The 14,849-nt window shown below is 29.5% G+C and overlaps 1 protein-coding gene and 1 non-coding gene across 4 annotated transcripts in view; one reads left to right on the top strand and one right to left on the bottom strand.

Moving 5' to 3' along the window:
- Positions 1-7,730: 7,730 nt before the first annotated feature.
- On the top strand, positions 7,731-7,803 carry TRNAR-ACG. Its single transcript has one exon. It is a non-coding gene; the product is annotated as a tRNA-Arg (tRNA).
- Positions 7,804-11,715: 3,912 nt separating this feature from the next.
- LOC100166693 (formin-binding protein 1-like) overlaps positions 11,716-14,849 on the bottom strand; it is a 33,326-nt gene continuing 30,192 nt past the window's right edge. For 2 of the 3 annotated variants that reach the window (XM_001944217.4, XM_008187930.2), the window contains 5 exons: positions 13,922-14,046; positions 13,609-13,854; positions 13,436-13,549; positions 13,237-13,370; positions 11,716-13,158 (listed from right to left, as the gene is read on the bottom strand). In XM_001944217.4, coding sequence (XP_001944252.2) covers positions 13,004-13,158; positions 13,237-13,370; positions 13,436-13,549; positions 13,609-13,854; positions 13,922-14,046 — 774 coding nt within the window. In that variant the 3' untranslated portion in view covers positions 11,716-13,003. The remainder of the gene's footprint in view (positions 13,159-13,236; positions 13,371-13,435; positions 13,550-13,608; positions 13,855-13,921; positions 14,047-14,849) is intronic. The other variant, XM_008187931.2, reaches the window with a different exon arrangement.

The raw sequence follows: 14,849 nt of genomic DNA on the forward strand, positions 1-14,849 counted from the left end.
TACCGTGGAGGTGAAATTATATTGATTTAAAATTTAAACGCGTAAATAAAATGGCGTGCGTGGTAACGTATATCAGTGTACTACCTATATACAAACGAATTGAGTACCTATACTACCTGGGTACTAAACGAGATACACGACGTACAAATACGACGACACGTGTGAAAAAAGCAAGTATTTGCGAATGGGTTTTTAATATTTTATGAGAAACGTGTTTTGTGCGCAAATTTTCCAAACAAGGGCGCCTTCAAACTCACAAATCGTTTGGCCGTATCATAATATATCACGTTCGTATTTACAGGTACGATGAATAGGTACGTCGTTATGCACTTATATGCGCCTCAATGCACATCTCAGACTTGTATTATTATTTTAGCGTTTCACTGTCCGAAACCGGACGAGAACAATAAATAATTATTTGCTTCACACACACGTTTGCATATTATAATGTACCTATATATTTCGGGCAAATGTATTCAATAATGTTATTATTTTTATACCTAATGTTATTACTTTTCTTCTTTTTATTATTTTTTATCGACAACGTACCTACACAAAGGTCGTTTGAAACCAATTAGAATCGTGTACGCAACGTCGTATGCGCATTACCGAGAAAATAAAATATACTATAGATATGTATTATGTATATTGTATAAACAACAGCAGCTCACTCAGCAATTTCTATACCTGATGATTGATAGTATAAAAAAGTATTAATAGTATTAATATCACATAGATAATGATAATTATAAAATGTATGTATAATAATATGTGAATACTGAAAAGTTAACACACATGACAGAATACTTGTGAATCCCTAAATAATATATTAAGTGCTTAATTTTTAGATTTATATTTAGATCATAATAATATATAAGACAAACAATAATCCCTAGATAGCTTATAAATATTGCTTTACAAACGAAACAAAAAAAAAACATGGTTGAATCTGAATATTGTATTTTGTTTATTTTATCCACGCAAAATGTTTGGTTTACATTAAGAAAAGTTTTATATTTTTTTTAACGGATTCAATAACATACAAAAATCAGTTATTTAGCACACGTTGGCATGGAAATACACATATTTTAATAGACGTGGTTAACTCATCACATTCGCCACTGAATTGACTCTATAATAAACTCCTCTAATATAATAATAAGTAAAAAGACATGACGTTTACCTAACTGTTATATTTTCATTTCAACAATAATCCAGTTCAACTGTCGTTTGCAGATATCGTCGACGAATAATAAATTCGTATAATATAAATATTTCGTAATGCGAATTGATGTGTGTATTGGTGCGCTCACTGTTCGCGATCTGTTAATATAATTTTTTTAAATAAACAACAACAAACCGGTTCAAAAACCGTATGCATGAAATGCTCGAATTCAATGGGTTGGTTATTCGTTATTCTACACTTCGCGGGTTTATGGCCAAGATATACTACTAAAATAATATTATATTATTCAAGAATCGCAATCATTCAGAGCGCCGCGGGATACATTTTTATGCCGGATAGAATATAACCAAACTGCAAGTTTTAAAATTTCGTCAAGTACTACTAATTATTAAAATTACAGGTATGCAATGTATGTGAAACGGAAAAAATGAGCGTACAAAATCGCTTTGTAATTTGTTTTTCCAAAAAAACTATTTTTCCAATAATTCCTTCAGTCAATTACTCATATATTATACACTTTAAAATGTAAAAGTAAAGATCTAAAATTCGAGCTGATCGTTATGCAAGTCACCTAACAAACTCATGTTCTGAAGATTTTCTGCAGCTTGTCATCGGCATTTTTTTTCCATAATGATAAAACGACTTTGCAGTGCGTCAAAAATCTTAAACAGACTATATTATTATGCGTACCCATATTATAATTACTGAACGCATATTACATGCAATTTATAGAAAGACGTCATAGCGTGTATGATCGTTGATATAAGTATATACAATGAATAAACAAGAACGTAATTTCATAATTTTGTGTGAAATGCAATTTACCTCTCAGGTTTAAAAAACAGTCAAGTAGATAACCGCTATGATATATTGTAGGTATCTAGTGTGTACCTATAGTAGCTCATCATTGAGCATATAAAGGTACTGTAATGTGGATGTGTTAAATTTGAATACGTAATGATAAATCATTTTATACGATGAAAAACGATTCTGAGCCTTGACGCCTTGATGCCGCAGTAACGTATTTTCAAATTGTTTGAGGGGGGGGGGAGTCTAAAAAATAAGTAAATAAGTGGATAATATTATAAAATACATATGAGTAGAGTTCGGAACTATAATTGTTGCTCAGAAATATACACTATTAAATATATGCAGCAACATTTTTATATTACTTTCGAAAAATGCATAGTAAATATATTTTAATTTTGGAAATAAAAAACTCAAAAATAAGTATACGTAGGTATATAAACTGTAATAAAAATAATTTATACATATACTGGTTTACTAATTCAAATAAAATATAATGATTAATTTGGATATTATTGCATGTTTTAGGCATTTTGAAACTATATCGTGAGATAAAACAACTTAATTTTTACAAATACTGGAATATCTACTGGGTTAAGGAATAAGGAATAATGTGATAATAATAACACGTAGGTATCTACTGATTTTCATTTTTTCTTACAAACTAGTATCTAGATGACAATTAGTTTTGTCACAAAGAGAATCTTAAAATCTTATTTACCTACCTTCCATACACGTAAATAGAGGGGGATTTGACAGCCGTGAACCAATCAATTCGCCATCAATTTGAAGAGCCCTCCCAAATATTTAAAACAATTTTTAAGCTTATTCAATATTATATTAGTAGGGCTTCAGCCTCTCCAAATGTTAAATGCTTTTTGTGCCTATGTTACTTACCCAAATAAATCATCAAAATGCATGTTAACAAAAAGTGTTTATAAAATTCCACAGCAAATCTGTAAAATATGTAGAACTTTCGAGGGATGAAATATGCAAATTGAAAATGCATGCATTTAATGCAATAATGCATTATACATAGTTACCTATATAGTGTCTACGGTTTTATACCCCGCAAATGACGTTATTGTATCTAAACGAGTGACTATAATATTATGTTACTGTATTATAATATATTATGGACAACAGCATCAAGTCAATTGTCGATGTATAAAAATATATACTAGTAGGTACCTACCTATAGTACCTGGTATACTAGTATACCACGGTTATAAATCGTTCGATCTGATATCAATCCCGCGTTTTGCGTTATTTCACCCAGGATTATAAATTATAATATGTAATAATAATAATAGTCATAAATCGTACAGTACAATATTGTGGTTTATAAATTATATAGTATAGGTATATATCGCTTAAGAAAAAAATTACCAGCAGGTCTCTCTTTTAGATGTACCATGTATATGTACGTACTATACATTTAACTGATATGGAGAAAATATGTTTTACGATAAAAAGGTCGTATACATAAAAAAAAATAAGCACGTAGATGCAATGCGATTATCGTATCGAGACGGAGATTTGGTAAAAAGTAAAACGTCCGCTGGGCGCACCAAAACGAGTTATGTATAAATAATTTTCACCGCAATAGAAAAACGAGAACCAATCCGACGCCGACCCCCTGCAACATAATATAATATACGAAGACAAATTTAATATTCGTATTCTACAGACTACAGTTAATATTACCTGAAAATAAAATGCCTGAAACAGCTATATTAACATAATATAATAATCTGAGATTCAATCTACGGTGTAAAATATGCGTGATCTGAGTACCTGACATAATATAATATTATCTTTATGTAGTATAATACCATGACGCCATACATCGTCGTTTCAAAGGTCTAGCCAGACCCCGAGTTACATAAAATAATATTATATAATATTGGTATATTGTATAGGTATTATACTATAAGTAGGACTCCAAGCCAAAGGTGTCATTTCAGAATTTTCTGCAGAATGTAAAAAAAAATTGCCAATGTGCAACTAAATAATAACTAATAAGATAAAAAAATTATTACTAAACATAACAAAATGTTAGTAATTTATCGTTTCTTCTTTAATACAACTGAAAACTAATAGGAACATATCATACATAATGCAAAAGACAATTCATATTTTTTCAAGGAAATTCAGAATATATAAATATATAATGGGTATATCTTATATGTAGTTAATATTAAAATGTAGAGTACTTATAGGTAAGTTGTAATGTTTAATAAAATATAACATTATCTATTGATTTAGCCCAAAATAATTTAAACTATAAATTGATCACGTTTTTCATTAAAAATATCTAAAACTATCAAAATGATATTATTTGTGTTAAAAGGTCAATAATTTTCAATGGAAAATCTGTAAAATATAAATAGCATATAATATAATATTTATGTATATACGAGTATGGCAGTATAGCACACCTTTGCATCCCGAAAATTACGCTTCCGGCTACTGCCCCAGGTGTTGGTGACTATCAACTATAATATAGTCTTCTGATCAGGCGGGCTAAAGTTTTTAACTATTCCATATTACAATAATTTTCAATAATATTATTACAACCGGCCACCTGCAGGGTATATACGAAGTATAAGTACGTTTTCCGATATGTACCTACTGCATGCGAGTATACATCATGTTTATACCTATATATATATAATATATAGTACAATCGGGTAACTATTATTCTATAAGACCGGCTACCGGCAGCTAGAAAAATAAAATCAAATATACTTTTTAAATTCCAATAGCCCCATACTGATAATATAACATCATAGAGATGGAATATTAAAATAATAAATATTTATTGATTTTAAAAATCATCTATAGTCTGTACAGATTGTACACAGATTCTTCACCTTCGCGCACATAACAGCCGAATGTATCAAACATCTACGTCCTATATAGTTAGACTAAAAGGGGTAAGCTACCGAAGAAATAAAGCAAATTTAAAATAAGACACCCAAAGTGGCAAAAGCCACACACCAGGACCAGGAGAGTGTTGATGAATGGCTAAATGTCTGTCAATAAAAAAAGTGTCTTATAAATCATAATAAATTAATATCGTAGGTATTGGTTTGAGGTTATTGTAATTACATCATGATCATGTTCATATTGGTTATGGACATTTTTAGATGGATTACATGAAACATGGTGTTACATAATATTAATTGTCTATACTACTACACGACAAAAGACGGACAATTTGTTTTAAGAAAAATGTATAGGTAAGAACCTTCCAACGTTTGCGAATCTATTATATGATATTATATTGATATACCTGTTTGAAAACATTCGATGTCTATGTATAAGGGCCGGAGGTTTAATGATTCTAGAGCCCCCCTCACAAAAGATGTAAGTTCTATATAGTGACTAAATGTGGCGGTGAACTCTAGTGGATATTTTATTGTAAAAATATTATATATTATTATGTACTATTTTCACGATCACGGCCGGCTGTGCGCAGCTACCGTTAGTGGTGGTCGTCGGATTTTTATGTTTTTATATCCACACCGCAGGCCGGTAGGAGATAACGAGTTTCGTAATGGTATGTATAATGTACGGAGTCAACTTCTTCTTCTCCTCCTCCTCCTCATCATCATTCGCTTCTTCTCCTTCTCCTCTAGCTCCACGACTAGACCTATACGTTGTTATTAACGTCGTTGCTTAATAATACGTACGGTGGCAGCAGCAGCAGCAGCTGTGTAGTATGGCTCACGAGACGGCTAGAAAATCCAGCGGTGGTTATTACCACTACTACCGAGTTACACCGTTCGGTGGGCGGGGTGTTGAGGTCTTTCTCCGCAGTCGGTTCTCTCCCCGTCCCGCCACCAACCATTCCGTGGCAGAGAATGCAACCTGAGCGCGAGCTCCGACGGACCGTTTTTGAACGAACGAGTGTGCATACGTCATGTCGCCAACACTCGCACGTCTGCAACGCTGTATACAGGGTGATTAATTTGACACTGTTTGAAAATAAACACTAATAATCTCGAAAAGTATTTATGTTTTTGAAAATATTTGAATTCATTATAAATTACAACATTCTTTATTATCATCATAATATTCCATTGAGCGTTTACTCTTTTTACCGATAATGCACATTTCTTTGTATCATAATATTTTAAAGCAAAATATTTTTCTGAGAATTTCGTTGAATAAAAATCGAATTTCAAACGATTATTGTAAGTTGGTAATAACTAATAACTTATTACATACTAATATAAGTATTTTAAGTTTAGATAAGTGTATACCTAATTGTCAAGATTCTTCGGGATATTCGATTTTTATACATATAATATTCTCATGAAAATTTTCTGCTTAAGAGTATTAAATTAGTAATTACTAATGTATTATGTCATTCAAAAAAGTAAAAGACTAAAAAAGCAATAAAAAATATAATTCCTTGTTTTGTTTTATTAAGTAAAAAAAATTTTTTTTAAAAACGTTTTTTTCGATTTAATAAGTTTACTATTAAAGTATCACTTTTTATTTCGTTTATTATTGTATATAATCATAAATCATCGGATTTTACATCAAACTACAGACTACTAAATTACAGCTAAGGTAACGTGGTTTGAATTTAACACATTTATGACCGATAGGGTAGATCTTACCAATAATTATTTTATTGCCACACACCATTGATTAGGTACAGTTTTTTTATAACTTATTTCCATTAAACGTTAATAATTATTATTATAGTATTTTATTTATTTAGCGTACCAACTTAATTATTTGTGTAAACATAATATTAATATAAATCTATATAATTTTAGCCTTTAGAACTTGGGCCTTTGACGTATCTGCAGTGGAGACTAAAAAATAACTTTAATACAATTCGAAAAATATTCGGGTTTAAATTATATATCCGTTTTCGATATACTTTATTTTGACTAACTCTTAATATATTTTACACAGCGCAATTTTAATTAAAATATAAGATATTTATAATTTAGTTATTCATATTTTATAAATTATAGATAGATAACGCCTCCAGCAATAACAGTAGGTACAGTAACATTTATACATTAGAAAATACCTACTAAAATATAGGAAAATTATTATTTATACATTATAATCCCTACATTAAATAATAGATTGACTCCATAATTAGACAAAAATACTAGTCATTCAACACATAATATATTATAAATATAATTTAAGATAAAACAATAAATGTTTCTGCGTTGTTACTTAGCTTATTGAATATTGTAAAATTTGTTTTGGTATTTTATCTGTTACATAGTATGATAGTTTACTTAGCCTAGTTAATGGTTTTAACTGTAATATTTTTTATATATTATGCATGATACAACAATCAGTTTATTAAACTGTAATATTATAACAAGGCACAAGTCATAAAATATTATGTAATACAGTAAATATTAATACCTATAATAGTTGAATGTGAAATATTTTCGAGATCTTGTAAATTATTCCATGATTCAAAGCACTCAAAGCACTCAAAGCTCCTTCACATAATATATTTAACAACAAACCTGTATTAGAATAATAGAATGCTTTATAAAATATGTAATTTTCGAAATCTATAATAACATTTCGTAAGATTTGAAAACACGCGGTTAAATACTTGAATGGACAATCGCTGTTATCATGATGCATGGTCTACTACCTATTTGATAACAACGGAAACTGACTAACCGAAGATACCTGAAACGCGTTTATATGCTCACGTTTTGCCACGTCAACACACCGAGGCCTTGTGGCGCAACGGATAACGCGTCTGACTACGGATCAGAAGATTCCAGGTTCGAATCCTGGCAAGGTCGGGAAAATTTTTGCACTTTTTTTTCACGCAGTTCCAATAATTAAATTTTATCCTTCCGCAGACTAGTTTATAGTAATTTTTTCCCAAACAATATACACGAACGATTTTGTGATTTTGTGAACGAATAATGTATATTATTACGATCAAAATAATGTATATTATTATTTCATTATGATCATGTTTAGTGTTAACCACCATTAATGAATAATGATGTTATTATGTTTAGTTGCTTAGTTGCCCAATTATTGTTTGTTTGTCATCCTATGCGAGCAGTGTTTGAATTCGAAAAAATTAGAGGGGAGATGCAAAAGTGTAGAATAAATGTATGTATACAAAAATATTTTGACATTTTGCTAAACAATTGAAAATTTAAAAAAAATATCTAATACAAATAACTATAGAAAAATTTGTTTTTTCTAAATTACTAAACACCCGCATTAACCAATATTAATGGTTATTAACATTTAACGCCCATAGTCTATACGTTTGCTTAAATTGTTTATTCTGTTGTTTCAATGCCTGAAATATTCCGAATTTTTTCAATACGTTTTTGATTTGATCGAATATTATTTACATAGTTCGTAGTACATAATATATAGGTCGTAGGACCATCTCATCAAAATTTGGCCCCCTAAAATTTCTAATAAAATACATCACATTGCAAGCGATATGAGTATTCAATACACGATTTCTACTTAGTATATTAAAATAAAAATATTATTTGATATAAAATAAGTATTTCTATCAAAATATTAAAATTTCAAAAATTACAAATTAATTTCATCGGACTCTTAAAATAGCCAGCAGCCCCCTGTACTACAGGTCCAATTGGGGCCCCGGTTACAAGATATGTAATTATTGTTTGGATACAATAAAATACAACAAAACACAACACTTTTATACAGTGGCGCAACTTGATAATAAGGGTAAGGGGCCCATGTGAAAATTTCTAGACCACGGCCCTTACATGCTAGCAAGAATTAAACACAGTACAGCACTTGGTATAAATCGAACGTGGTTCAAAGTACTCTTTAAACTTTCCTAATACCTCCAAGAACAATTTGAAATTTTCACAAAATCGGTCAAGTAGTTTTTGAGAACCTATATAATAGCCACAGCTTACAAATATACATTTAACTCTCATGTTTGTTTTAAGATATAATTCTTTATTCGAAACCATAAGCGTGCGACGATTTAATGGATCATTTTACCTCGTCTACCAGAGCAACTAATGTCAAACATTTAAAATACTATTTTTTACTAATTATTTAAAAAAAAAAAAATAAACAAAAATGTCTGTCGTAAATCTCAAAATACCTCTCCGGGTTGAACCAACTGGGTCTAAATAGTGAATCTAAACCATTCAGAGACTCTTAAAAACACAAAAAATGTCCAGTGGTTTAGGAGGAGATCAATGACATACAAACATTTATTTGTACTATATAATAGACATGGATTGTTATTATTTTCGGCCACCCGGCACCCAATTCATTTTACCAAACAAAATTATTATACATTAAAACCTTTCCCGTCACTCAACCGATTTACTAGTGAAAACCGTATTAAAATAAGTAGTTCTTTTCGAGATATGCTCGTACATACAAAAAAGGGGCTTCTATTTTATATTTTCTACATATAGATTAATAGATTATATTATATTATATTATATTAATTGTATTAATATTTAATTATTATTATATTATTTTGTATATTACACATTATAGTAGGAATATCGGCCCAAAAATCGGGGGCCCCTGTGAATTGCACACCCAACACTCCCGATAATTGCGCCACTGCTTTTATAGTTACCTACTGTTTAATTATAAATATTTAATTCTCTAAATTAAGTATTGGTCTAGGATCCAATTGTGATAAAATGCCTAGGAGGCAAATTTTCCAAAGGTTCTTTCAAAAATACTTGTTTACACTCTTTTGCAAGCTCTTATTTGGTAAGTAAAGTTTAAATAGTTTAATGAAATATGTAAACAATAATTAAAAACTTTGAATCCCAATAATGTAGCCTGGAAGTTATTATTACATAAAAAAAAATAATAGTTACACTACCTATATTTAAATATAATAATATAATATATCATTACATTAATATTATATTTATATTAAATATTTATTATAATTTATTATATTCATTAAATATTTACAATTTACATACAAAATAAATGTATACAAATTAAATATACAGAAGTAAATTGTTAAATTGTACATCTTATAATTGTTTATATTAGTAATCCTTAAAAATATTTGCTGAGTTGGTCACATTTTCAATACATTTTTCTCAGTCAGTTACGATATATTTGTCTACAGCCATCATCAATAACTGACCCAAATGTTCTTTCTGGTTGATTGAAGTTTTGTCTTAAAACTACTCTCTTACATGACATTTGTGCAAAAAGCAAAATTAAAATAAATTCATAAACTATGAATAAGTTACAAAACAAATTTGATTGAAAATATAACTTTCAAATTATAGCAAAAGCACAATAAATACAATTTCTGAATTTATTACAATCTGGGGTTTTTGGTAATTCATTTTCACTCTCACTATCACCACTTGCATAAACTATTATTTTATTTTAATTTATTTAAATTTTAAACAAATATAAATAAGGGCCTCATATAAAAAATACTGATTGGCTCTCCCAGCCTCCTTTGCCAAGCTGACACTGTTTAATAAAAAAATAAAATTTGTGCAAATGGCGAAGCTTCAAAAGTTAGCGCCATAAAAATAACAAACTACTAGATTATAATTTAAAATGAAAATTTGTCCTATTTTCTTTTATCCACTGAATACTACTGATAAGGTTAGTACCTACTTTCTATGAGATTCTAGTATCAAGAAATTATTTTCTAACTCAATATTTTCACTTTCATGAAAATTTTAAGACATACAAATATTGAAAGCGTAGCACACCCAGGGCTAGTCTTCGCACTGACAATACACAGTAATACCATTCATTTATAATATTATACTAATAAATACTACATAGTTTATGTGTAGGTACCTATAAACTGTATAGTACTATTAATTTTGTAATATATAAATAAAACAAAATTTTATTGTAACATTTTTAAAATATTATCTGAGCATAAGTTATCCACTATTTTAGCTGTCCCTACATCACATTCAGCTAGGATAGATTAAGAGCTTTGCACTTTTCTCCTAATTGGCTGCACTTCTTGTTGGCTTGTCTAAGCACTCATTAATTTAATGTCGACTACATAGGCACAATTTGGGGGGATCTCACGGCTTAGCCACCCTCATTTTTAAATCCATAGTCAATACGGCAGTAACAAATAAAAAAATTATCAAATTAAAAAAAAAAAAATTGAATTATGGGATTTCTTAACCAACTCGATAGTCTGTGTACAAACATGTTGTCTAATAAGTAATAAGTAATATCAATTTACAGAATAAATAATCAATTGTTGTTATTGTCTGTTGATTTTATAAATTTAGCCCCCTAAAACAGTTGTCCAAATTGCGCCTATGGTCGACTATACTATTTATAATAACAAAAGACAACAAATATTGTTAAATTTAAACGTTTGACTAGCACACAAATCCGTTATTTAATATTAAATTTTCAAGTAGCAGTGCCATTCTACAATTTTTGTAATTGTCATTCAAAAAATAAAAATATTTTGTAAAAAACAAGGTCAGCAGAAATTTATGAAAAAATAATATGATCACATTGTGATAAATTGATCTGTAATGTTAACACATTTTCACATAACATTAAGTCAGCTGTTTTTATCTAAGACACCCAATTATTAGAGTTGAGTGTAATAGAAAAGTAAGCGAACAAATTCTTTTCACATTCTAGCTAATTGGCTGATTTTGTCAATCTTTTGATATACACTTATTATAATGGTTGATATTCATAAAACAACACACTTTTAATCATTTTTTTTATATATTTAGTGTCTAATTTTCTGGATAAAATGATAAAGATTCTATCCTAAGATTGGCTTAAAATGACCACACTTTAAAAAATAATAAGGAAACGTATCCATTTTAATTTTTAAACAGTTTAATAAATAACAAATAATAATCTTAGTAATTATTTTCTTTTTACATAATATGGTTAGTAGCGTAAAGTCTAATAATCAATGTATTGAAACAATAAATAGTGATATGTTTTTAAGGCGTTTTAATATATTATATATATATATATATATTGTACAAATCAGTGATAGACTATACTGATACACTATAAGCATAGATTTGGGATTAAATGAAAAACGCTGGTTATAAGTATTAGGATTATATAAATATTAATATAATAACAAAAAAAAATTACAACCGCTCATAAAATTGTTGTCTGTTTGTTAATTTTGTTCGCATATGTTTCGTAAATATTACTATTTTACTTAATTTCATTCAATAATAACTTAATGGTTTTATTATTATTATTATTATTATTTTTTTAGTACAACTTATATTAAAAAAATATACATAATTAATCTTTAACCATTTTACAATATATAGGTATATATATAATTAACACTCGTCTGGTATTTATAATAAGTTTGAACAAACACAACCTATTTTTTTCAAGTTAAAATATTAGACATCTGTTTTAGAAAAATACACAAATGGATCATTAATTGACAAAATTGTTACTTATGTTATTTAAATATTCAGGTTGAAAGGCAGAAAATCGAGTAAAAAAAAACAATAAATAAACAGTGTAAAAAAAAAGAATATTTGAAACTAAAGAACTTATGATTAATAAAACAAAATAAAGGTGGACGGAAACTCTTTATAAGTTGAAAACTTATTACATTCTCGTTTTGGCTTTCAACAGGTTAAACGACGGGAAACAATAAGACACAGTGGCGGAAGTAGAAAAATAAAAAGTCAAGCGAGATGAATAATTTGCCACTGGTCCATTTCAATTGCACATTGGTTAAAGAAATTTGATTATCTGAAAGCAATAATAATAGTAATGATAATAATTAAAAACAAAATTCCTAACTTAAAAAAAATCCTACATGACAACTTGAGCTCGGACCGATTAAAATATCATTTTCATTAAAAAATTGGCACTTTTCACAACCTTATACATAAAAAAAAAAATTAAGTCTAAAATTATTTATGGATAGGGTGTTTTAGTTTAGTATATACACGATTGATTTTTATGTCATAGGGTGTCGTAAACATTTAAAACAAATGCCTCTGTTCAGCTGGAGTGTATGGAGATGTATGACGTAGGTACAAAACCTTCCTCGACATTGGGAGGTTGTCTTCTAACACGTGTCCAACCGTCTCCTTGATCTTGTTCGATGATTAACAGTTGCTCTCCGTCAAACATTGGTATTGACCCTTCGCTTGTAGCTGTAACATTCAATATTAGTGTAAACATTGTGCTGTAACATAAATTAAAAGAATAAATAATTGATAAAATATATTTACCTTCAAATGCATAGAGAGCGGTACAAGTTCCTAGTGGTGGCAAATCGTGAATATCATAATAAGGTGGAGGATCTTCATCATTTGCCAATGAGTTGCGCGATGCGCCCAGACTTACAGTCTCACCAGAGTATCGACTGTAAATATAATTGTTGATATTATATTTTTATTAGTGAACAAATTTACATATTTAAAACCTTACTTGTTTAATCCAACAGCAGGTATAGAAACACTGGAATCAGATGCTGAACGGCTTAAAGATTCATCTTCTCCAAGAGGAGCTCGTCCATCCGTTAAAGACGTATTTATCCTATTACTAGAAGAAACAAAACATAATATAAATTTCAAATTCACGTGAAATAGTTACAATATTACTTGTGATTGGATAGGTTGTTAGTGCTACCATTTCCGATACCATTATGTTCTGTCAACTCATGTTTGCGTGTACCTGCAGGACTAACATTACATTCGACTTCTTGTAAAAGTCCCTGGTACTTGGCTATATCAGAGTTGAGTTTATCGATACGCTGTGAACATTCGTTCAGTTGACCTTCGGTGGACATTGGGTCACCCAGGGCCGGGTTAGATTCGTATACTCCTTTCATTTTCATTAAACCATCTCTAAATAAATAAAACACACATCACATATAATTGAAAATTAACATATTAAAATGTAAAAAATATCTACTTGGCTGCTATTTCTTGATGTAATTTTGCTTGCATTTCGTCTAGTTTTTGAAGGATCTTTTTTCGACGTTGATTTGGCGGTAATTCACTGTAGTCATCCTTGTCACCCGAAGATGAAAGGTTATTCTATAATAAGTAAGTAACTTAAATTAATAAAATATTATACCATAGTATTTCAAAATAATGCATCATGCTATTATTAAAACTGTTATAAAAACAAACAAAGAAATGATTAACATAAACAAAATAAACATTTAATTATTTTATCCAAGCTTTTCTTTTATTCCATAAGCAAAATAATTGTATAATACATGGGGTTGTTTAAAATTGTCAATAGGAGCATACTCAATTTTTTTTTATATTGAACTATTAAGCCCGACAACTATGGCCATTAGCTGTTTTTGTTGTTTTTGAAATGGGGGGGGGGGGCGGTTGGAACGGTTGGTTGAAACACGTTTTTGGTTTGGCAGAATTTCAAGTTTGGCTCCTGTAGGTTTCTGCCATGCCCGATCGGGGGATAGCGGCCTCACTCTCTATACAGTAGCCTGCCCAGAGAGAGGAGCCTCCCGTGGTCGAGGTTCGAACTGGCGACAGTTCGCGTAGTCACCAACGCCGGTGTCCACTCGGCCACTCCGTCCCCGAATTTGATATTATTATTAGTTGAAATTAGTTTTTGTTAGTAATGTTATAACATAGGAAGTTATAATAGTAGTGATTTAGTATTAATATAATATTATTTAGTATATAACAACTTAAGTTAATGTTTATGACGTTCATGTAAATGTTAAGAGGACGTGATAACCGCATGTATTGTCTCCGTCTTACAAGTGCATATATAGCAAATTATACGCAAAGCAGAACAACTCCGTTAGTTTAAAAATTTGAGTGAATTGACCTCTTATAAAATCTAAAGGTAAGATTATTATCTA

This window comes from Acyrthosiphon pisum, chromosome A1, assembly GCF_005508785.2.
Source record: "Acyrthosiphon pisum isolate AL4f chromosome A1, pea_aphid_22Mar2018_4r6ur, whole genome shotgun sequence".
NCBI classification, from domain to species: domain Eukaryota; kingdom Metazoa; phylum Arthropoda; class Insecta; order Hemiptera; family Aphididae; genus Acyrthosiphon; species Acyrthosiphon pisum.